Below are 24,472 nucleotides of genomic sequence, written 5' to 3'. Positions count from 1 at the left end.
TTGCAAAGGAGACTCCATGACTTGCTGCCAGTGTCAATTCAAAGAGTTATTTATAGGAATACAAAAAGAAAATAAGAGGAACCTGGGAAAAAATACAATTTAATTTACCCTGTTGGAGTTGTGATTCAAATAAATCAATACCCTGATAGAATGAACATATCAAAGAAAATCAAGAATCAATCCATATTTTAACTCTAATATCATTTAAGCCCTGGTCTAAAGTTGCAGTCCAACTATGGATAGAAAAATGAGACACTGGTCTCTAAGAGTAGTACAGGTTGACTTTATCAGGTTATACAGAGTACCGAAGTGATGACATCACAAAAAACTCTATGGCACTCGCAATCATTCATGTCAGTGTGAAAAAAAAATCAACTGAAATATCTTTTGTCACCATTAAAGCATGGAGAAAGAACTTCATACACATGACACTCGCTTCTCATAATTCTAGCACTGACTTGAACCATGGCTTAATTTAAACAAGTCTTCAGAAGATAGGCCTTTGAATCTTGGAATACTGCATTGATACTGAATGAAAAAACAATGATACAGTATCACTCAAAACAAGTGGGATGTATTCAACAACACCACTGCAATTATTGCTTCTTCTGATCACTACATAATGATTAAGTATATATCCACTTTGCTAAGTACAGCTTGAATTGCCACTTCACCCGACAAAAATAAAAAGAAAGAAAGTTGTCCGGTAAGTATAATGAGAATGGTGATGACAAATCTTATTGATTGATTTTTAAAGATTTTGAATAATTCATTTTGGGAATGTTACTATTTGACCATGCATATTTGCATCATATTAAGTAGTCAAAGGGGACAAAGCGTATAAAAAGATTAGATTTTTATGTAAAAACATAACATTATACCTTCGAAATAGAACTTTCAAAGAAGCTCTGAAAATTCTATCTCATTGATCATTTTAAAATAACATATCTGTAAAAATAGAAATAAATAAAATAAATGCAATACTGAGGTTTTCATTCAACAGCTGCTTTGAACCATTTTCATATACTCATTTTTTCTAAAATCAACAGAAATTCTCCCTCTTTTTATACACACAATGGCCCGAATTCACAAAGGTGGTTTTGAAAACCCATGGTTGAGTTGATGGTTTATGCAGATTTCCTGTATAAAATACGCTTAATTCACTGCGTATACTTCTTAAAAGTGTCCAATGCTGATGCGCACTTTTGCTACATTGCGCCAAATTGACGCCTGTTGCCTTGGTTATCCACGCTATTCTATTCAAACAGTGGACTCCTGAATAAACCATGGATAAACCATGGATTAAACCGTGGGTTTTCAAAACCACCTTTGTAAATTCGGGCCTTTAAGTCTGTGTCCAGTAGGGCCCCATGTCATGCTCTCCTACTTTATACCATACATGTTTATTCAAAGAGGCATCCTAAACCTATACATTGAAGATCACTTTCGATCATCGAACTGAACCTTCATTTCACAGTGGAATCTTATCAGGTGGGTGTTTCATAAAGCTGTTTGTAAGTTAAGAGTGACTTCAAGAATGACTGGTAAACCTTTCTTACATGCTATAAACCACCTATGTGCTTTTAATGGTGAACATCATTAACCACAAGAAAGGATCACCAGTCGGTCTTAAAGTCACTCTTAACTTACGAATAGCTTTATGAAACAGCCCCTGGGTAAACACACAAAACGGCTACATTAATATATTTTTTCCTGTGAACTTTAATATAGTTCAGAAACTTTCCTTTTTTCAGCAATTGTGTGTTCTAGCTCAGTCTTCATTATAAGTCACACTTCTTTTTTTTTCAAATACGAAAAATAAAAAAATAACACAGGAATTAATTTGTCATCAGACAAAACTCTCACTATATACATGTTTATATTCTTGCCTTCAGCTTTATTGACTAAATTTCTCATCTGATAGGCCGAAATGTAAATAAAACCTCATGTTAACCTGCCCTTCTGAGAAAGCAAACGTCAATAGGGGTCACATTGCCTCTTATCTCAAATTTGGGAGAAAATCCCTTTTTGAGATAACAAAATCTGTCAAGTGATATCCTGTGCAATTATAAGATCTCCAACTTGAGATATGAAAATATACTGTGCCATGGCAAGGGCCATGGCAAGGGAAGACTTCTCTATTTGATACATAATCTTATGGCCGCCATGTTTTTATTCTTTCTCAACATCAACAAGTTTTGAGAAACAAGGATATGCCAAACAGCATAATATGATTTTTAACAATTATCCATTGAAATGATAATTTGACATCAATTGCACTCAGAGAAATAACATTAACTAAATACTGCACTTAAAATTGAACTGTGTAAAGTTTACCTAAATTCCCCTTGAATGAGAAGCGGTTGAACTTGAGTATTCCATTCCATTGGGTTTTTCCCCCTTTACAACAATGCAGCAAAACCTTATTGTGGTTACATGGGAATTCTACACCCCTTTCACTTTTTAGTATCAAATATCGAGTTGATTGAAAAGGGTTATCAAAGTTTATGGAAACTTATATTTTCTTATAATGCACACCACTACACCCACAACCTTTCTTCTTATGAAATACGATTCATAACCCTTAGAAAAAAAAGTTATAGCAGAAAATTTTTGACTTGCTGATCAAACTTGACCAAAATCATCTCTCATTAAGCAACCGAGTTACAATCTGAATATTTGTACAATTTGTATATTGACATACTACCCAAGCTCATTTCAGAATGACAATCTTTTCTTTTTAACACACATATGGAATGCTACTTTTGATCAAGTACAAAATCTGAAGTATTATATACATGACGTACAAAATATGATTTCAAAAATATTTGTGAAAGATAAAATCTGATTAATGATCCATTGGTAGGAATAGTCTTTCAGGTGCATTTGTTTTTTCTGGAACACATACGCTATACAATAAAAATTGCTTGAGACTCATTGCATTGAGAGTTATGGGAATACGTCTGGCCATTACTCATCAACTCCAGTTGTTTTTCTGAAGGTTGACCTTTGACCTTGTCCTGAGATGACCCGGCTGCTTGGTACGGTATTGGAGTTGGCATGGTATGATGATGGTGGTCATCTAGTTTCCTGTGAAGCTCTCTCTGGGCCACTCTTAACACATACACCGACAGGAAAAAGCTGAAAAGTACCTGTAGGAAAAGGAAAAAGTCGAAATTTAAGAGATCTTAATTTAGCAATGAGTAACAGCAATGAGTAAGAAAATTTTTAGGAATTTATGAATGAATGATCTAGCCTGGATCTTGTTTCATACTGTAACAATTTCTATAACAAATTTACTATCAGCCAATCAAATTGATGGATTTCAGAAGCTTTTAACTGTTATTGTGTCCCGTCTTCACTCTTGACATGGTGTGATTTGTTATAAGTGTCAAATATGTGTCTGTCTGTCAGACTAGGTTTTCATAGTGGATACATGTATGTACTGACACCAGGGTCCTGTATTACAAAGAGTCATGATTGATCCAATCAATAATAACTCTATGGAAATCCATCAGTGTCATAATTTTTTTTCTACAGGAAATTTGCACAATGTCCTTTGTAAACAAAACGAATCACAGTGAATTTTCAATAAAACAATGAATGCATGAATATACACCATAGTTAGAAAATATTTCGAACAAACATGAATAATACATGTTGACGTTCCTGGCCGTCCATAGTTACAATTGATCGCATCAATCGTAACTCTTTGTAAGATGGGGCCCTGTCACAAAGGGGAATGATAAGAGGGCACAGATAATCAAATACACACTTCCACCTTACGTTCCTTGCTTTAGAGGGCATTTTCACGCCAGGGAAAATGAGTTGATTTACCATATTACTAGACTATGGACTGTGGCATTGTAACGTTCCAATCAATCGATTAGAGGGAAAAATTAGCAATATGTGTTTTACTAATGGTTTGCCCCTCTCATTCTTTGTCTATTCACAATGTTCTGACCCCTTAACAAAATTTAGCTATTGATCCTACAACTGATTTTTTATGACCGATCATGCACAATTATGACTGCAATCAATCATAGAAATCAGCCTTACGATTAATTAATCACTAATTAGCTTAATATGTTAGCCCACCATGCTGCCAATTGCTCAGGGATAATACAGCATCACAAAATGCCTACTGGTCCTGAAAACGTTATTCAACTCTGGGTGAAAGACATCACCTGTTGCTGGAAAATGCTCCTCTTAGTATAAAATTCCCTATGAATTCATTTATTGGTATATATGCACATAAAAATTGACCAGCACATGCTGAAAGGGTCAATTTACAAAAATTCATGAAGTACAATATAACAAAGCATCACAGTATTCTATATCAAAACTTATGAAAGCTAATACTTGACACCATCCTCACTGCCATCCTAAAACTAGTTTGGTGGAAACTAGTTTAACATGTAATGAGAATGGTTGAAGCGATCTTCCAAACCGGTTCAGAAAACTACCTCGCAATGTAGTTTTGAAGATCACTTTGCCTCGTTAAACTGGTGAGGACACAACCGTTCTCCGGGAAGCGATCTTCACACATTTCGAGCATGCTACTCAACACGTTGTATATGGAAGGCCTATGCTGCGGTTTCAAATTTCGCATGAAACATGTCACCCCACTGAGTGTTCCCATAGCAACGTGAAGTCCTGCTTTACATGAAGTGGTTTTGAAAGCCACTTTCAGGTGATCAAATGGAACGCTAGCAAAGCGATCTTCCAAACTGGTTCCTGAACTGATTTCCAGTAAACTAGTTTTAGAAAGTATAATGTTGACTGTCTTTAGAAGAAAGTGACTTTATGGGTCGTGTGGTCCAGTGGTTAGAGCATTGGACTCATAATCGCAAGGTTGTGAGTTCGAATCTCAACTCTGCCATTGTCTCCACTTTAATAAAAAAGTCCGAGAGTGATATCTGTCGTCTATAACGTCAGCCGCTATGACTGATTAACCTGGACGTAAAATGTTTCATAGGTAATTGGTTAAATACCAGCTTGGCGTTTGCCAGCAAAAATGCTGTCCTGCAGAGTTCCTACAGGAGTTACCACAAACAGAAACTTACCTGAGCTATAAAGAACAAGGAAGATGAATGTTGATCCTGTATATCTTGGACGGAACGAAGGGACGAACCCATGTAGGAATTGAGAAACTGGGTAGGTAGAAGGCCCAGGAATGATGCTAACATGAATGTTGATACACGGACATTGGACAGCTGTTGATGAAAAAATATCAATAAAAAATGACAAATAGAATAAAATAGCAAATTTTGATTTAATTATCAGAGAAAATTTAGGCAAGCTAACTAGAAACAAAACATTTAAGAGATAAATGACTGCCATTGACGGTTACAGGCGTATACCTGGGGATTCTAGAAAAAAAAGTATATGTGGGCATAATGCTAAAAGTCACCAATAGGTCTGAGTCATTGCGTTTAAAAATCTTTGAACACTAAAAAGCAAAAAAAAAAAACTTCCCCAAAAGTTGCTTGAATTACACATTTCACATCTTTTCATCCATGAAAAGGCGATCTATATTTCCCTGAAATCATTTTCATTTAGTTGTAAACTAACTATTATATGTAGTCCCACATGCAGACTTTCCTGTTGGTAAATCTAGTGTGACATCGAATGAAATTGATCTTTCTGAGCCAAGAAAGAACAGAATACTCTTAATTTGTCTTAATAGTTTCCAACTAAATAAAAATAGCTCACTTGCTACTCACTGAAAATAGTAAGGGTCAATCCACTCCAACAGTAAGTAGATATATGAGCAAACACGTCATGCACTTTAAATGAGAAATCATTCAAACCATTGAAATATTACACACCAATTTGATCAGATTTTCTCACAAAGCAAGCTACATATAGCTGATTGTAGCTGCATACATATAACATGATCAACTTGGCAGTGAAATCCTTGGTTCAATTGACCATAAAGACGCACTTCTTCTGCAGCAACTGTCAGTCAATAACTTGTCAGAGAAGCAAGCAACAGTGCTTTGCATGAAGCAAATTAGAGTAAAATGACGTTATTTATGTAATAATAAAAAAATGAAGTTAAAATGCGGTAAAAAAAAGAACTGGCCTGTACTTACAGCAAAGACTCCATTCTGTATCCCAAAGGGTATCGGGGTCAATCTCGTCAGAGCAATAACTTGGAATCCATGATCACCTTCCACCACCCTAACAATCATCTCTAGCTTCTCAGTCATCAGGTTCCGTCTTATCAGGGAACTAAGTAACGTCCTACACACAAGTAGCGCACACACGGAGCCAATGGCTACTGTCACTATCACAACAAATGTTCCAAAGGCGAGGCCGAAGCGGTATCCGGCGACAATGTTGACCAGGATATAGCCCCACGTCATGGGGAAGGAGAGGAAGATGAAGAGAACAAGAAAGAAGAGAAAGCTCTCGGCATCACCGGAGTCAAGCAACCATGATAGAATTAACTCCACCTGAACAAAAACAAAAGAAAAATGTACAAATTTTAAGATAGAGAAATGTACACAGAGAAATGGTAATACATTCTAGAAGTAATAAGATACTAAAGTACATGTTATAAAGGGAAAACATACCAAAGAGAACAAATATCTGAATAAAAGAGGGGCATAAAGTCAGAAAAGGGGATCTTATTATAGTTTACTCTGCTCTGCAAACCCTTCACTCCAGTTAAGGGTCTGAAAGTGCAGCCTTCTTGTGCCTTGTGTACTGAAGGGAAACACCAAGTTTTGTATGTGCTAGTCTTTGCGTGGAGCTGATCAAAGTTTCAATCAGGGTCTGTGCTAGCAGACTAATTATAGTTTGGAAAGAGCACCGAAAAATAAACAATCTTCAGAAATATCACATCACTTGAGCAAACATACATACATTCCATGTTCACATAATCATGTCATCTCAAAATAAACATTGATCTATACAGAAATGACAAAAGGGGGGGGGGGGAATGTCATAGAAGCACTGAATAACCCTACAAAGGTTAAACAGGCATGTACAGAATAGCTTGTATGGTATTCACTTCGGAAGTACATTTATATAGAATAAAAATGGGATTCTATCATCTCATAATAAATCAAAACCTATAACCTATAGATACTATACTCATTCTGAGAAAAGCTCCACATGTTATGTGGCAAACAAAGATTGAAGTACCGGGTACACCTGTATGTACATGTACATTTATTGTGGACACCAGATGTTCAAATATTTGCCTCAGATAATTTCAGTTTTTAGATTTCATATCCTCCAGATCTTTAATTAGAAGGTTCTATGGGGTAGTTCAATATTTGCTTGCATTATATTATTGGATTAAAGTCCTGAAACTGTGCTTTTATACTTTAAAACATGGAATTGATAGTGTAGCTGGCAAACAAACAAATCTCATATTGTAATATAAGATGATAATAATTCAAATATCAAAGAGAAAGAAAATCAAGTGAAATATTTATTCAACTCTCTTTCATATATCACAAAGATCCTTATTAGAAAACAGATTTATAGAGCAGATATTTGGAAAAAAAAACTGTAAATTTAGGCCTAACAAGTGAAATTCCTTTCCACATGCGAGGGTTATATGAATACAAATATTGTACGAAATGTAGGTACATTTAAAAATTTTCCTAGCGTCTGAGCAATGTCTAAGAGTTGCTATATTTTAGGTAATTCATCCACAAATTCTTAATACATTTCCACTGTATATTGGTTGATGTCGTTGTGATGGATAGATAATCAAATGAATAGTTGGCACAGTGTTGTTAGGTTGTAGGTAAATTCATTTAAATACCTACTAATAGACACTCCTACCACATTTACCATTATATTTTGATGGGGGTGTGCCTCACAAAACCCTGAAACTCCAAACAGGGAATAATTTTGCTTTACAAATTTGAACAGCATTTGGGTCATAAGAGAAAAGCTCTCAACTAAGTAATGTACAGTCCTATGTAAAATATGTTCTACATAAGACTTTATGCATAGCAGTCTTTCAAAAATGTGGAGCAAATTGTGATGCGATACCAGAAAAATTATTCCCTGTGGGGGTCTGAGGAACTGACTACAAGAGTAAAATATTGGGTCTTGGGAACTAAAAATATACCGGGCAGTGTGAAAACAGGGTCTATGGAATGGGATCGGGGGGGGGGGGGGTGATGAACCTAAAGCTATTCGATCAGCTACATGGTCACACAAAGACATATGTTGCCAATTTTACTACAAAGAATAAGAGCACCAGTTGGAAAATCTACTGGGTAGTGCATGCTGGGAACACTAAGTGCCACGTTCCCGACCAATGCATGCTGCCACCCCCCCCCCTCCAAGACTATTATATGTAGAGGCTATATATGCCACTACCATTACCTTGGTACTTTGACATTAGGGTCAGAAGGAAGAAACAGAAAAAAAAATGACATGTTATCTTACCTCTTGCTGGAAAAGGAGAAACGTTGATAAACCAATGAGCGAGATGGCTGAATACGCTGTTAACCTAGGACACACCTTCACGCAAGGGAGCTTCCCAACGACAGATGACAGACATGACCTTGGACCTGAAGCCCCGGCGCTCACAACCAGCTCCCTTGAACAGCATGGCAGTCTCGAACAGCAGGCCAAACTCCCAAAGTGGCATGCATGTCCTGGAGTTGAAGAGGCGGCGGCGGAAACCCCACCCCCCGCTGCGGACATGCAGCAGTGGCAGCAGCTCAAGGATTGGCCGTTAGATAGCATTGATCCCAGACAGAGGCACTTCAAAACCATGTTGTAGCTGGTGCCTACAGTTTCACAATGCAGCTCTGTTCATGAAGCCACTGTGACAGTGACTATGATGCTAAAACAATGTTATCAAGAAGAATTACCACCCCTCTAGGTAGTTTGCATGTTAAAAGAAGCCACAAAGTTCTCCCTCGCCATTTCTGGCTTTCAACTGATAACGTTATCTCCTTTCATTATCTTAAGCTTAAAACAATCACGATATGTCTACAATTGCATCTACACGAGTGACATATGTGATGATGTGTACATATAACCTACATGCACATCCGAGTGTCAAGGCAGGTCCAGCATGTTTGATTTCACATTTACATGAAGTCTATCAGGCTTAATATCAGGCATTAATGTGAATTTGGTGTGGCTCATCAAAAATTAACCTTGTCACTTGGATGTAAACTGGTCTTAGTCTCATCAGCAGACCCCTTTAAACTCTCCCAGTCACCGAGTTTATACAAGGTGCTTGATCATAGCTTGTAGTATATCATTATCAAAATTGATAACCTGATTATCAGTCAATCCACATTGAATACTGTCCTTCAGAACATGGTCTTCAGCCTGACAAAGGCATACTCGTGGAGAGTCACATCTGAAAATAAAAGAAAAAGAAACTTCATATACTATGTATAAACATATTACAATATAAATCACTCATATATTCCATAATAAAATTATAAACAATGATCCAGTCCATCCTTTACTCCCAACACTACTGAAATTAACTGGATAGCCCCATGATATACATGTAGGCCTATTAGTTGGGCCAGAATAAATCTCCAAATTGAACCACATTTGTAAAAACATTCCTGATGACCATCAATATCACATGCAATTGAGCAAGCAAGATTGAATCAGCTGACTTTCAGGCACAAGCATGGCAGTTACATAGAACCTAGGAGGGAATTGTTGTTATCCAGGATACTCACCCTCTCATACTGTGCTTTTACACCAGTCTCAATATTAAAAAAATACCAGGGGAGCTTTTCAGGAAAAGTTTTGTCAGTAATTTTCATGGACTATTTTGCTCTCAACCAATCAGATGCTAGGATTTGCAGTCTTAGCTCATGAAACACTCCCCTGGTATATTGTGCCATCTTGAAAGAAAATACCTGCAAGTAATACTCTGTACTTTTGAAAATCACAAGCTTTTGCGAGAATTTTCCCAAGGTCGCAGGGATATTTGATGCGTTTTGCTAATTTGCTTGCACCAGCAATAACTTTTGATCAATGATGTACATGTAGTAAGGCAAGAAGAGAGTAGTCTGCTGTGCAATCCCTTCACTCGAGTTGAGTGGTCTGAATGTGTAGCCTACAAGTACATGCACAATGACTTGTGTACAGTTTTATACGTGCTAGTCTTGTTTGAAAACCCACGTGTTGATCAAAGACTTAGGAGAGAGAGAGTGGGGGCATTATTAGCTGTAGGAATACACAACTCGTTTCAGGCTCATAATAATTACGAGACTGTTATGTCGATCATTAAGGTCGGTGTGATTACAATTTACAAGAAATAATATTATTGGGTATTATTAAAAACAGGTTCTTGATGGCCATTTTAGTGATTGGGCTGGTGTGAATACATGCACACAGTACCTACAAATTGAAGGGTACATTGGATCAAGGACATCTAATGATCTAATCAACAATTCTGTTCCTGTGGGGAAATAGATATGGTATTGAGTGTAGTTAATCACTTACACATATGCAGGGTAATTGACAATGGAAAAGAATTGACAAGTGAATATCATATGTGTCAATGTGGTTTCGAAAAGCTCCCTACACAATTATTTTCCATGTTCTGAGTGATAATGCACCCCTTATTTTGGCGCATGAAATCCTACCCTTTAATAACAAAATGGTACCCTTGACAAGTATTCCCTTAATTTGACCCCCTGATCAAGTACAGCAATAGATTAACAGCCCCAGCAATCCTTTATCTAGTGTGTGTAGGTAAGATCGGGGTTAGTTGGAACACGGGGTAAGTTGAATAACTGTAATTTTCATACAACAGTGTTGCATTATTAATAGAAATAAATTGAGGGCAGCATTGCATAAATTTATTTAATAAACATATTGCTCAAATTCTGTGAATTTTGAATTGCTATCATAATTTTGATTTATTGATTGGATTCTATGTTGTTCTGGCTTTAATATGCTGCATTACATTAAAAGATTGAATTATTTCATTAATTATGAATTAAAACGTAAACCCATTCCCGGTTACGGAGTGACATGAGAAATATTCACTCATAAAACAACATAAAATGAACTTATATTTTAAAATTTTTGTTTGATATGATGTAAAATGATGACCTTCAAATTATCCAAAAGAAAATTACACAAAACAAGCAATAGTTTTCTGTTAAATTGAAATTAAGTAAAAAAAAAATATATGTAGTCCCGTGTATAGAATTTCTTGTATGGTTCCGATTCTCCTATAAAGAGATGCGTAAGAAAAAAAATGTGGCTAATTATGCTCCGCTTTTGTATTTATGAAATTCCATATGAGTTTTGATAGAAAAAATTTGATCCAGATTTGAAATTGAGCCAATTTCCAGCCTGTGCCCCCCCCCTTGAGATTCATAGTCAATATTTTCAATTTCATATACACAAGTGAGCTCCCCCCCCTTTGAGAGACACACAAAATATTTTTATTTGAATTGTCTTTTTTTTTGCTTGTCAAATTTTCAGGACAAAATGACCTTCATTTATCAGTAAAATCTTTTTCTTTAATTCGAAGGAGTATGCATGCTCAATATCTCAAGGTGATTTTTCTCTCTCAATAAAGAAAGCCCTGTTCCCAGAAGTGAGCCAGCCATCTCGAGGAGGAAAAACCTAGAATTTTAGAACTGAATATGGAGGCATAACATGCCTACATTCAGAAACTTCCCTAGGTATCCTAGGTAAATAATCTAGAACTACAAGCTTTACATCTCTACATCCAAGTAAATCCAAGTAAGGTAGGCCTATAGAGATACGTTTACAAGAAAAAAAATATGACTTATTATGTTCCCCTAAAACTATGAGTTTTGATAGAAAAATTTGATCCAGATTTCAAATAGAGCCAATATAAATTTTTGGTAAAAATGTCCACTTTTTTGCTTGGCCTTGGATTCTGGAATTGCCCATATGCGATTACCAAGCAATTGTGTATTTTCTTAAAATTTAAATGTCAAGTCCACCCCAGGAGAATGCTGACTTGAATAAATAGAGAAAAATCAAACTAGCTTAGTGCTGAAACTTTCATCAAAATCGGATGTAAAATAAGAAAGTTATGACATTTTAAAGTTTCACTTATTTTTCACATAACAGTGACATGCGCAACTAGGTGAGTCAGTCGATGATGTCCGTCCATCACTCACTATTTCTTTGTTATTTATTGTTTGAATACAATATTTCATTTTTTATAGATTTGAAAGTAAGGACCAACTTGACTGAACCATTTAGTATTAAACAATGCTGATTCCACATGTCCTGGGAGGAATTAATCAATCACTTGACAATGAGGAGAAACTTAGAATATTTCATATAATAAAATACAAAAGTGGATGACATCATAGTCTCCTCATATGCATACCACTTCCAGCCAGGATGTGCATATAACTGTTTTGTGAAATTTAGCGAAACTTTAAAATGTCATAACTTTCTTTTTTTACATCCGATTTTGATGAAATTTTCAGTGTTATGCTTGTTGGATTTTTCTCTTTTTATTAAAATCAACTTTTTTGGGGGTGGACTTGTCCTTTGCAAACAAATACGTAATCACTAGCTGGCCTGAAGGTAAAAAATCATATTTCCCATGTAACGTTATACTATTATGAATGTTAAAAGTTACTGTAACTTTAATAGTCAACTATTCGAATCACACATATCATTCCCGGGGGCCACTTCCATTCATGAGTGGATACCATGCACGACCATGGGGTCTCGAAATCAACTCTCTCATTTGGAAGTAACTGGCTCATTCATATAGCTATTTTGTTGAAAATAAGCGAAACTGTAAAATGCCATAACTTTCTTATTTTACATCCGATTTTGATGAAATTTTCAGTGTTTATGCTTGTTGAATTTTTCTCTTTTTATTCAAATCAAGTTTTTGTTGGGGTGGACTTGTCCTTTAACAAGTATTGGCGTGTAAAACCCTACCATTAACAAGTTATTGGAAACAAAACGATACTCTTGGCAAGTATTCCCTGAATTGAACCCCTAAACAAGTACAGCTATGTCACAGACGTCGGTCGTCAGTTTTACCTTTACCTTCATCATTGGTTTACAGCCCACCTCCCACAAATCGTACTCTTAACACTTATGGTATAGTGTTGACTCTTGGGGCAAAAAGTACATCCTTTATAACATTTAAGTCTTACTTTTTTTATATACCCTAAACACGTAACATTACCTTTCCTACAAAACAGATTATTTATTATGTTACGGACGTAACATGCCCAATCTTGAAAGATTTACGTGTTTTATTGGTTGCGCGTATCCACTCGTCAATGTAAGTGCCCCCCCCCCCTCCCCGATCATGCATGGCCATGAGTAGACAGCTGGCAGCCGTCTGTTTCGAGGAGTTTTTTAACATTTTTTTTTTATTTCTCCTCTGTATTTGGTGACTGAATTGAAGCCAACGGAGTTCAGCTGAACAACCAAAATAACAGAGACCGAAGCTTTTGGTCTAGGCCATGAGCTAAATTCTCTCATCCATTTTCATGACATCACTCATCAGACAATATTAGACTAGTTCATCATGTTCATATACACTTACATTACAGTACACTCTCAATCTCGCTTTTCAAACATGTCAAATGCTGCCCATCCCCCTCCATGACCATGCCCGGCGGCCTCCCCCCTTTTTGGGGCATAATAATTGGGAATTCGTGAGTGACCTTACATTTCAAATTTACAGCTGTCCCCGGGGATGCATGAGACTTGAGAGAGCGATCCTTTTTAGGCAGCGCGATGATGAACGTCAATTTCAAAATCTTATTTCCTTCCTTAATTGATCATTGCATGGTCCGATCCGATCCTAATTGCACCCCGCGCCATCCAGTAGGCCTAGTACCTATTTACGTACCGTACACGACTTCCAATTATTCCAGGCATAGAGTTGACTTGGCACTCTCTAGATTCCAGGCCGCTTGTGCCCGTGGCACATGCATGCAGGTCGCCGTCGAAACTGATGAAGGTAAGGTAAAATGTCCCGCGCGCGCGCCAGGCTAGGCCGCGCCAGCCGGCGCCGGCAGCTCCAGTGAACTTTCAACCACTTCCGTAAACATTGTAGGCCGGCTAGGCGTGCATGATATGCATCATGACATCATCGTCGTGCAGTAGTTTTTACGGAAGCACAGTAACTGGTGCGGTGATCATTCCAAGTTGTTATCAGGTCTAACTACTCCTCAACTTCAAGACAATTGTCTTCTTTGTTGGTAAGTTGCCTCGACATTCATTCAATTCATGAACAGGGAAACTGCGTGGACTGAATAACCGTTTACGGTAACAAATACTCATTGAAAATAATAGGGCCTGGCGAATGTTAGAAAAAAATCCAGACTCTAGAGTCTAATTGAGCTACATACATTTAGTAGGCCTAGGCCCTAGGGATTGCCTCTGCTGTCCCACACAGCTTTGGCACTTAACATAGTAGTAACACTCAGCTTGGTAACACTAACAGTGAATACATAAAAGATAGTGACAGATCTTTGTCAAGGAAAAGTGAGGAGAAAGAGCTATTTTCCATGTTGGAAGTCAAGATATCATAGGCAATGCAATATCGTGATATTGGGAACCACCGTTCACTTCATACAGTAGCGCTTTATTCAGTCACGCACGGTTCCCTAATTGATTCCACCTCCATTCACTTCGTACACAAGTGCGCGTATACAAATCGACGAGTGGCTCCGCTCCCAAAACCACGATTTGGCCATATCATATTTGACGCCCTCCCTGGCCTGGGTTAATTTGACGTCTGTGATCATTAAAGTTATGATGCTAAATCTCTATATAACTTACCAGGATTTGTTCTATTTGTTTATTGGGATCTCCAAAACAGTGGAGGGATCACCTTAGAGAGAGCACTCTAACTTAGATTAGATCTAGACTATGTTTAACTAAAAAAAGCTAAACTTAACAATTAACTTTTAATGATATATAACTGGATTACCGACAGGCCTTGTATTACTGAACACGCGTATATAGGGCCTACGCGTCAGAAAATAATTTCGTACATCCAAAACTTTGCAACATCCTTAATTCTAAGGGGTACTTATACAGAAAAATGGTCAAAAACATATTTTGAAAGTCTTTATATTCTCAAAATGATAAAATATGGTAAAAATAGCTATTCAGTGATTTTGTTTTTTTCTTGACTTTTCCCATAAAAAACACATGTTCGGTAATACAATACCTTTTTCAAGTGACCAAAATCTCTCACATGCAAAGAGGGGTCCGATTGGAAGCTGATATTGTAAAAAAATACAATTTTTTAGCAAATTTTTACAAACTTTTTAATACTATACATGTAAATTTTTTAGGTATTTGTGTTTTTGTGGTAAATGTTTGGTGAATTTTATGAGAATATGTGTTTGATATGATTGAATTCATGAAAATTGTTCGGTAATAGGATTCACTACCTTAACAATTAAAAAAAAATTATTATAAACAGGTTTCCCAAATAAGAATTATTAAGGGTGTTATTTTCAATGAAAATAGAAATTGTTTCAAATATTAAAGCATCATAATTTGTCTTAATAATAATAATAATAATAATATAGGGTACTTATATTGCGCTCATATCCACAGGGCTCGAATTAAGAATTTAAAGGGGCAAGGCCATTTTTAAAAGGGCACTTAAGGGAAAGGGCAGGCAGTTTTCACTTTATGGGACATCCAAGGCCACCAAAAAAAGGGCATCAATAATAAATGCACTTTTCAATGGGGCACATGCACTGGATTACCGCAGGGCACCAAGGCCACAGCAAAAAAGGGCAGTTATTTTGGCCTTAAGTCTACAAATATTTGAAAGGGCATCAAGGCCATTTCTGAGGGCATCTAAGGCCATGGCCTTGGATGGCCTTGGATTAATTCGAGCCCTGTATCCACCTTCTTAGGTGCTCAAGGCGCTCCTATATTACCCGGCTAAGCTAGGCGTTCATAGCGCACACAGCTTTTTAAGGAATTATTTCCTACCGGTACCCATTTACCTCACCTGGGTTGAGTGCAGCACATTGTGGATCAGTTTCTTGCTGAAGGAAATTACGCCATGGCTGGGATTCGAACCCACGACCCTCTGTTTCAAAGTCCGAAGACTAATCCACTGGGCCACAACGCTCCACGTTAAATAGTTAAACTCTGACGTTATTTACCATAAATCAAGAATGGCATATTAATGTTGTATTGAAAAGAACTCCCATTCAAAGTTTTAAATATCAGATTTTTAAACGATCATCAAGCCACTCTTAGAAATACTTTGAAATATTGAATGACTGATATAAAATCTTTGTGCACATTTTGTTGTTTGAATCACAAAATGACAATAGTGTCGGGAAGATGTAGATGTCACAACATTCCGAAACAGTTTTTGTAAAAGAGATGAAATTGGAGATGGATTTCATTACCTTTGTCAATGCGCTGTATTGAAAAAAAGCAGAATAAATATTTGAAATGCTACTACGCTAATCCAAATAAATACAAAATGAATCAAGTGTTAAATAACAAGAAATAGTTCGTTATTTTTTGTGCTTATATTCTTGAAACGTTGAATGTTAACAACTGCAGATAAAAATAGATTATACAGTGTAATGGATAAACGGATGGGCCTTTTGCCCTCATAAAATTTGTCACCTCTCTTCCCATGCAGGTGTGTGTGTGCGCGAGTGCTTGCTGTGTACAAAGTGAAGGGGAGTGGAAAAATAATAATAATACTTGTATTTAAGAAATAATACTTGTATTTAAGAAACGCTATTCACGTTTGGACCATAGCGCTTTACAAAAAGTTACATTGAATACAATAATAATACAACATAATCATAAACCATACAAACAAAATAAATCATGCATTAAAGAAATATGACTTCAGGTGCTTCTTAAATTTCAACAGCCCTTACAAAATAAATGGCAGTAAATGGACTAGTGAATTATTTTACAATAAATGCTTGATTTTTTTTTGCACAGCCAATTTCTAGCAGACCTTACTTTCAGATCTTCAGACAGTTCAACAGTTGTTCATCAAATGCCTTTGCTCCCCTCCCCCTCCCCCAAAACATTAATGTAGCAAGTTCAGTCATGATATGTGGAGAAAGATGTTTTCTATAAACTTAAGATAAATTCTAAAACAGCAGACTAGGTTTGTCTATGTTAGACTCATAAATTTGGCCATGAACATACATGTACATGTTGAACAGGTGATATAACTATTAATTTTCTCATGTCATTTTCAGATATTCAGACTCAAAATGGATCATGAGGCTGTGGAAGCTCTGATTGAGGAGGAAGAAGACGAGGAAGAGGAGAGTCTATGGAGTAATCTACCAAACCACATTTTGGTTTACATTTTTTCTTTCTTAAATCTGAGTGATCGTTGTCAAGCTTCCCTCACCTGTAAAGCATGGAGTGAGATATTCGGAACTCCATCTCTGTGGAGGAAGTTTAAGTTTCGTTTCTTCACAGAGTCTGATTCCTGCCAGCTAAAGTGCCTTGACCTCTATGGGAGCCAGCTCAGAAATGTGTGCGTGGTACTGAATCAAAAAGGGGAGGACAATCGCAAGAATGCCTGTGAGGTGATCAACCGTCTGGCAGAGTGCCCTGACCGCAGGCTTCAAGACATCACTGTACAGTTCACAACAGACAACCCCCTCTTCTTCAAGGGATCTGAGTTCCTCAATAGCCTTGCATTGCTATTTGGACCTCCTGCCCCATCTGTGACTATGCACCACCAGCTACGCAAAATCGATCTTGGCCAATTGGAATTATCAATCAGTGATATCATGCTTGCTTTAATTGCAAATAATCACCCAAACCTAGAAGTTCTTAACATCCAGAATCACTCAATAAACTGCCATATCAGTACAGAGCACATGCTGGACCTTGTACGCAAGTGCAAGAAGCTGCGAGAACTCAGTACTTTCTACAAATCGGTATCCGACGATGTCTTCAAGGCTTTTGCTGATGCAGACCATGCAAGTCTGGAATACCTGTCTCTTGCTTGTCGACGTGAGGAGAAGTACCATAAGCTACTGTCAGCAGACGCCTGGGAAATACTTGTGGCTTCTTCGCCAAAGCTTCGTGTTAGTTTACTCTTTGACCACACCATTGAGCGGCATCAGATCAGGCACATCTTGCATCCTCAGATTCCACTCACAGAGCTTGCCATGCGAACAATGTCAGAACTCCACCATGAAGTCGGAATAGTTGCCACCTTCTATCCTCGCACCCTAGAAGTCTTCATTGTCGTGACCAAGGGTTCCGAGTCCTTCAAAACGGAACTAATGAGGTTGGTGTCAACAGCACCTCATCTACGGGTCCTGCATTGCTTTTGCGGCTTGGACGAAGACACCATAGCCAGAATCAAAGAGCTTTGCCCAAACCTGGAGGAATCGACTCTGAAAACAGAAGATGACTTTAATGAGATGCAGAGGGTTTTCGTTGGTAGGGCTGCACGGAATACTGTCATGTCTGGCCGGTAAAGGGTTGGTTTGAATAACGTCAAGTATTAAGTCATGTTTTATCTTCACACTAAGCTTCAGTGTTGGGTCTGGAAAAGTCTCGCATAAGACAGAAACCTAAGATAGAGATTGAGAGACAGAGACTCTGAAGTCCAAAATTGGCTGAGACAGATACTATAGACACAAGACACACAATCACTGTCTTAACTTGAGCCCTCCTTTTATAGACACCCAACACTGCTAGCTTAAGAGTGAATGTTATCCCAAAATAATATCAAGCTTGGACTTCTGAAAGATTTTATTGACAATTTTCTCCTAACAAAAAAAATCAGATTATCAAATATTTCCTCAGCTCATTGAATCATTGAATGACCAATGAAATAATGCAAAATATATTTAGATGCATAAGATATGCATATTCTGAATAAAAACATATATTATCTGATCTAATTTCAGTATTTTGTAAATTACTGATCCACACTCATTTTGTTCGTACTTTGTGTGCTTATGTTTAATCATTTTGAAGAAAAGTTTTAGGGACCTATGTATATTCTTTAATTTGATCTTCCTAAAACAATGTAAAATTGAAACAAATATGAATGTCATGATTGTCATCAATACAATAATGATGAAAGTGGCATTATGCCCGATTCCCCAAGAGATCAGCATTGTTTATCATGATAACACTTTTTTTTTAATTAACAGAATATCTTATTGATTTATCAATTCATCCACCCACCATTTAATCAACAATTTTTTTCTCATTTATTCTTACATACAGATGATTGGAGGTGCCTCTGGTGAGACGGAAATCTCTCTGAACTTTGAAGGGAAAAATTTAATGCATCATCTGCCTGGAAAATCAAATGCAATGTCTGATATTATTTTATATTGCTTATTGATTAAATCCATTGAGTTTGAATCAGGCATACTTTCATATTTAGATAAATATAGCCTCATCTTTTGAAAATATATGATCGATTTGGTGTGTTCTTTTGTGGAAAAGGTTTGCATTACAGGTCAAGTTGAAAAGGAAACTTTAACAATTTCTTTTTGGGTGACAGTTGAGATCAATAGGCCTACATACTGAAATATTTTTGTTTTTCACATTCTTATATTTTCTGAAGAGATTTGTGTGATCTAATAATTACTTAAGCATAAAAAATGCCTCAGATTGTAATTTTTGAAAAAAGATCAAACCAATCGGTGCAGTACAGATGTGACAAATGCAAATTTTAAATTTGCTGCCTTGTAGAGCCTCACATTCTGTTAGCTAGCAATTACTATTATATTTCAGATTGTTATATAAATGAAAAGGTACACAATGTGAATTTGATTTAACAAATAATTTCTTTCCACTAAAATGAGGAGAAAAATACATATTTTTGATTACTTTATGCAAACTTTGTTCCAAATGCCTTGATCTTAACACTTCACTATTATTAATTACCCATTAGGTTTTTGATGTAACGTAATGGTTTAGGAGATATTGTTTGGCATTTAATGAACAGCAATTATTGGAATATACTTGATGTGTATATTTGCATTATGTTTATTTCTGTTGCAAAGTGGGGTGATGATTAGATGTAAAGGTAATTCAATCATGTTGTTGCAAATTGAAAGCATTGGTATTTGACTGTTGTATATTGTAATTTATAGTTTTAAAGCTACTTATTTATGTACATCAATGCCAATTACAGGGTATCGAGAACTCGGGTAACGGGATACCTCTGCTAGATAACACTAAGATTGTGATTTTCGAAAGCTGTTTATTTAAGAATAATGTCAAAGTATCCGTAGTATAATTATTTTATTTCCCTTGATTGTAATCTCTTCTTAAACTTCATCCCTTTGTGCAACAGAATATTCATACAAGATAAGTAGAACATTGTAAATGATGTCTTTTATTTGTAATATTTATTATTATAGGCCATCGATCAACAAAAACTGCACCAAATCCTAAAAAAAAGCAATGAGTAATGCAAGACTAAAATATATAGGCAGCTACTGCTCTGTAGCCATAGTTCATTGTCTTTTGTATCAGACACATTGCTGATGTTTCATGTAACAACATAAGATTCATTAAGGCAAAGTCAATTTTAAAAAAAATGCAGCATCCACCTAGATAATAGGCTAGGTGTCAGCAAATTATCAAATTACAAAATTAGTAGAACAACAGTGGCTTCCAAGCAGGTTGGAAGGGACCTGTGCCCCTTTGTATATTTTTGAAAATCACCAATTAAACATAATTGATATACAGTAGCTAAATCTAAGAAATTATCATCTGCACCCCTTTTATTTTTTAAGATTTGCTCTTTGAAGCCTCATTTACATATGTCCTGCTGCTGATTAGGAAATAACATAAAAGAAGGGGAAAAAAAGAAAGTTATGATAATAGTTACTGGATTTGTGAAATTCCTGGATTTGTGAATTTCATTTTAAGGTGAGATAAGCAGAAAAGTTAATAGTTTTGTTTTTAACTGTAAATTTTGATACTTATGTTGAATGTTATCTTCATAAGGTGCTATATTTTAGTGCTTTCATTCAAATGAATTATGCCCAAAGATTATACATAGCCGGCTAAAGTATGCACAATGCCAAAGCAAATAACAGTACAATATGGAAAAGAAACTTCTGAAGAGAATAGTATAAATAGTATAATAATTACTCAGGGAGGAGCAAGAATAAACCATTTATCTCTTCCTGTGCAAAGGTGATTCACAATTTGCAAAGAATAATGACTGTAGTCATTTCATTGCCAGAATGACAGAATTGCAAGCTCTTTTTCTTCCCTTGTCTTGTCTCCTCTGGGAGATGTTTGACTTGCAATGGCAATTGGAGCATGTGGAACGTTAGGAGTGTAGGGTGCAGTCCCTGCTTTAACATCTTCTGATTTAAGAATAGTGTTATTTCATATTTAATTAGCTTGATGAAAAACCTGGTACTTTTAATTAAAGGATGGTTTTTACTTGGCAGTCATGGGCCACTTTTCATCATAGTATGATGGCAACATCAGGCCCAAAGAACAATCTTGAAAAAAGACAAATAAAATAGTCTAGCAGTATGTCATCAAACTCTAGTTGAGGCCCTCATGCTAGCCAGGCAGCAAATTTGTTTTTCTCCTTTGCACAAGTGCCTTTTTATATATTAATGATAATATGTTCTCTTTGCATGCTGCATTATCTCCTATAGTATTTAGCTATGCGGTGTCTAATTTTTAGTTTGTTTATATTGCCAATGTCATTCTGTATTAAATAAGGAGTGTAAAAAATGAAATGAAATATTCAACTCATTAGATATTCTATATTCAACTCATTAGATATTTTACATATTGTTTCATATATATATGAAATGGCAATTGGAGCATATATATATATATATATATATACATTTATATATATTTTTTTTAATTAATAATAATTTTATATGTTCTTTATACAATACTAAAATGAGTATTTAGAAGAGTTTGGGAAAGTAAAAACTAGTAAAAATACTGGGCCTAAAAATACAGATTGAACTAAGCTGTAGAAATAAAGGATTACTCACATTCAACTATATGAAGTTTATATAAGCTTTCAGTTAAATGCATTATGCAATGTATTATACAAATTCAGATTAATTGTGATTTTAAATGTAAAATGGTCTACAGTTTGTCCCGGGAAAATCAAAACTGATCATTGGTGTTTTCATAACCTAATGATCTCATATGATTGATATGTGATACATATTTGTAAAGATTAAACCATCCTCTTTCATTTGATGCAATTTATAATGAAAATTTGAAGAGTAGGTAATCCATTCATTTGGTAGGAGGAATTTGAATTTCAAAGGGAAAATCAAATTTCTATTAAGTTAAAATTTCTGCCCTTTAATATGACTCCTTAATCAATGAATATAATGTACAACTGTGGGAATAATATTTCAATATTTGTTTTTGCAAAGTCTCGTGTTCCATAATTGTAAAAAAGTTGGGCATTTTTACTTCATGACAGCCTGTCTGTTTGTCATGACGGCAGTTCAAAGATCGTTTTCAATCTTTACTCTGTTTTTTCCAACAATTAAGCCCTTTGTCCACTACATTTCGTGTCAGGAAATTATGGAAATGCAAGCTCTATTTTTAACCAATTTAAAGGGCAAATATTGAATTTCCCAAATATGTGTAATTTTCTCACCAGCGGATACTGCCCACCAAATTATTTGACTTTTTGGTACCCTCTCTTCAAACTAATTTTACACACTCATGGATGAGAAAAAAATAATTCATTACTTTTGATTAAGTTAAGATATTTCATGCATTCTCATTTTTATTTTACTGGGATGTTAACAAAATTATTTATATTTATTGAAAATGTAAATATAGAGTTATAGAATTTTATATTCATTATACTGAGAGTAATAGAGAGCCGTGTTATAAAAGTAGATGATAGGGAGTTATTGCATTTACTACGGAGAAACTCAACACATCGATTCCTTAGAAAACACAATTAAAATCACAATGGAGAGCTGATAATCCAAAGATTTACAGTGGACGAATAATTGCAAATATGTCGTTGTCCAGAGTCAAGAGATTCCGATGCTGTCCCGGTCCACACTTTCGACAAGTTCCTCTCAGCTCTCCATTGTGATTTGACTTTGACTATTGGTGCGTTGTAAAGAGTGTCTCTGTAGTAATATGCGAAAAGTCCGGAATTAAACAAATGACGGGGCAGCGGAATTGGAGGGTGATGCATGGAGCTTCAGCTTTCAGATCTTGTTTTTATGCATATTCAGCCCCCTCCCCCTTCAAACTTGTTCTGCCATCCCGTGGAATATAATTTGTTATTATTTCTATGTTGATCCAAGTCGATTCTGACTTTTAACATTTGTGTGTTGAATGCTTCATCAGGTTATAGCACAGTGCAATGTTTATAAATTAAGTTTGAAAATCATTTGTCTTCCAAAATAAGATTGTGTAATTCATCCTTTTGCACTATTTCCTCTTTTTTCAAATGGATTGAGGGTGTTTGCTATGCATGCATGCATATGTCTTGCGCTTGAATAAATTGAAAATTATTGCCTTTGTCTTTGATTTTGAAATCATGAATTCATTATACCGAATTAAATAAATTGTCTTTTTACTAAAAGCAGTCTTTCATTATTTTCGATCCCTCTAAGCTGTGCCTGCTGTTTTTACAGGAAGATTTCAATTTTAGTTTTAATATAGTTTTAGCCACTATTTTATTTTTCATGATTATAAACTTCTAGAGAATAATTTTTACGGTTGTCTATTTCTGATTTTGAATTGTGCTTGAAATTTGACTTACGGTAGATGTAACAAATACATGTATGTAATATATAGTAATATATACGAGTATTCAAAGTTTTAAATTCATTTTAAAAAAAGATGATGATAATTTACAATAATATAAATAGCCTGTATCATCAGCATGCAAATGAGGCAGTTTATAAACAAGCAATATTACAAATCTTTCAGATGTGGTGTTTTTGGTGAATATGTGTTGCCTCATAAGGTATTTGCAATGTTAAAGTGGCTTATTAATTATGTACACACAATTTTTGATGGAATGAAATTGTGAGTTACTGGAACAGTTTATTCAAATTCTGAAAATGATTGAATTAATTTCATATCAGTTCTTTTGTGTGTGCAATCCAGTGTCTATCATATTTCTAATTTTAAAGTATGATACTTTAACTAGGGGGCAGGGGTTCACCATCAAAGGGGCTCCCCCCAAAATCCTCAAATAAATTCACATTTTTAATATTCAGTTGATACTACTTACCCCCGCCCCCCTTCTTGAAACAAGCATACCAGGCACATCACTGATAAGATATGAATGACATTAATCCAGAAAACCATTCATAAGCCATTTAAACTGAAAAACATACCCAGAGAAACTATGAATTACTGATTAGCCTGCAGCATATTGATCAAAACAAATTGTTATAGCCATCAAATCAATTCATGTAACACTTGAATGAATAATAATGAACAATTATTGGTGATAATTTATTTCAGAGTTTATTAAATGATTCAATTAGACTGCAAAGAT

The 24,472-nt window shown here is 35.7% G+C and overlaps 2 protein-coding genes across 4 annotated transcripts; one reads left to right on the top strand and one right to left on the bottom strand.

Moving 5' to 3' along the window:
• Positions 1–2,392: 2,392 nt before the first annotated feature.
• On the bottom strand, positions 2,393–13,809 carry LOC121407616 (transmembrane protein 64-like). Its single transcript, XM_041598777.1, has 5 exons — positions 13,655–13,809; positions 8,422–9,352; positions 6,099–6,461; positions 5,067–5,216; positions 2,393–3,152 (listed from the first exon to the last, which is right to left on the bottom strand). Exons 2-5 carry the CDS (start codon positions 8,752–8,754, stop codon positions 2,910–2,912), a joined length of 1,089 nt encoding a protein of 362 aa, XP_041454711.1. The 5' UTR covers positions 8,755–9,352; positions 13,655–13,809; the 3' UTR covers positions 2,393–2,909.
• A 230-nt stretch (positions 13,810–14,039) lies between these two features.
• LOC121407615 (F-box/LRR-repeat protein 8-like) lies at positions 14,040–20,520 on the top strand. Of its 3 annotated transcripts, none has more exons than XM_041598776.1 (3): positions 14,040–14,189; positions 17,199–18,405; positions 19,204–20,520. In XM_041598776.1, exons 2-3 carry the CDS (start codon positions 17,214–17,216, stop codon positions 19,224–19,226), a joined length of 1,215 nt encoding a protein of 404 aa, XP_041454710.1. In that variant the 5' UTR covers positions 14,040–14,189; positions 17,199–17,213; the 3' UTR covers positions 19,227–20,520. The 3 variants fall into 3 exon arrangements, with proteins under 3 accessions (XP_041454710.1, XP_041454708.1, XP_041454709.1); XM_041598774.1 differs by having other exon boundaries at positions 14,041–14,189; positions 17,199–18,439; XM_041598775.1 differs by having other exon boundaries at positions 14,041–14,189; positions 17,199–18,446.
• The last annotated feature ends 3,952 nt before the right edge of the window (positions 20,521–24,472 follow it).

This window comes from Lytechinus variegatus, chromosome 2 (genome assembly GCF_018143015.1).
Source record: "Lytechinus variegatus isolate NC3 chromosome 2, Lvar_3.0, whole genome shotgun sequence".
NCBI lineage: Eukaryota > Metazoa > Echinodermata > Echinoidea > Temnopleuroida > Toxopneustidae > Lytechinus > Lytechinus variegatus.
Note: the sequence above shows the minus strand (reverse complement) of the source record. Positions and strands in the feature narration are given on the sequence as shown.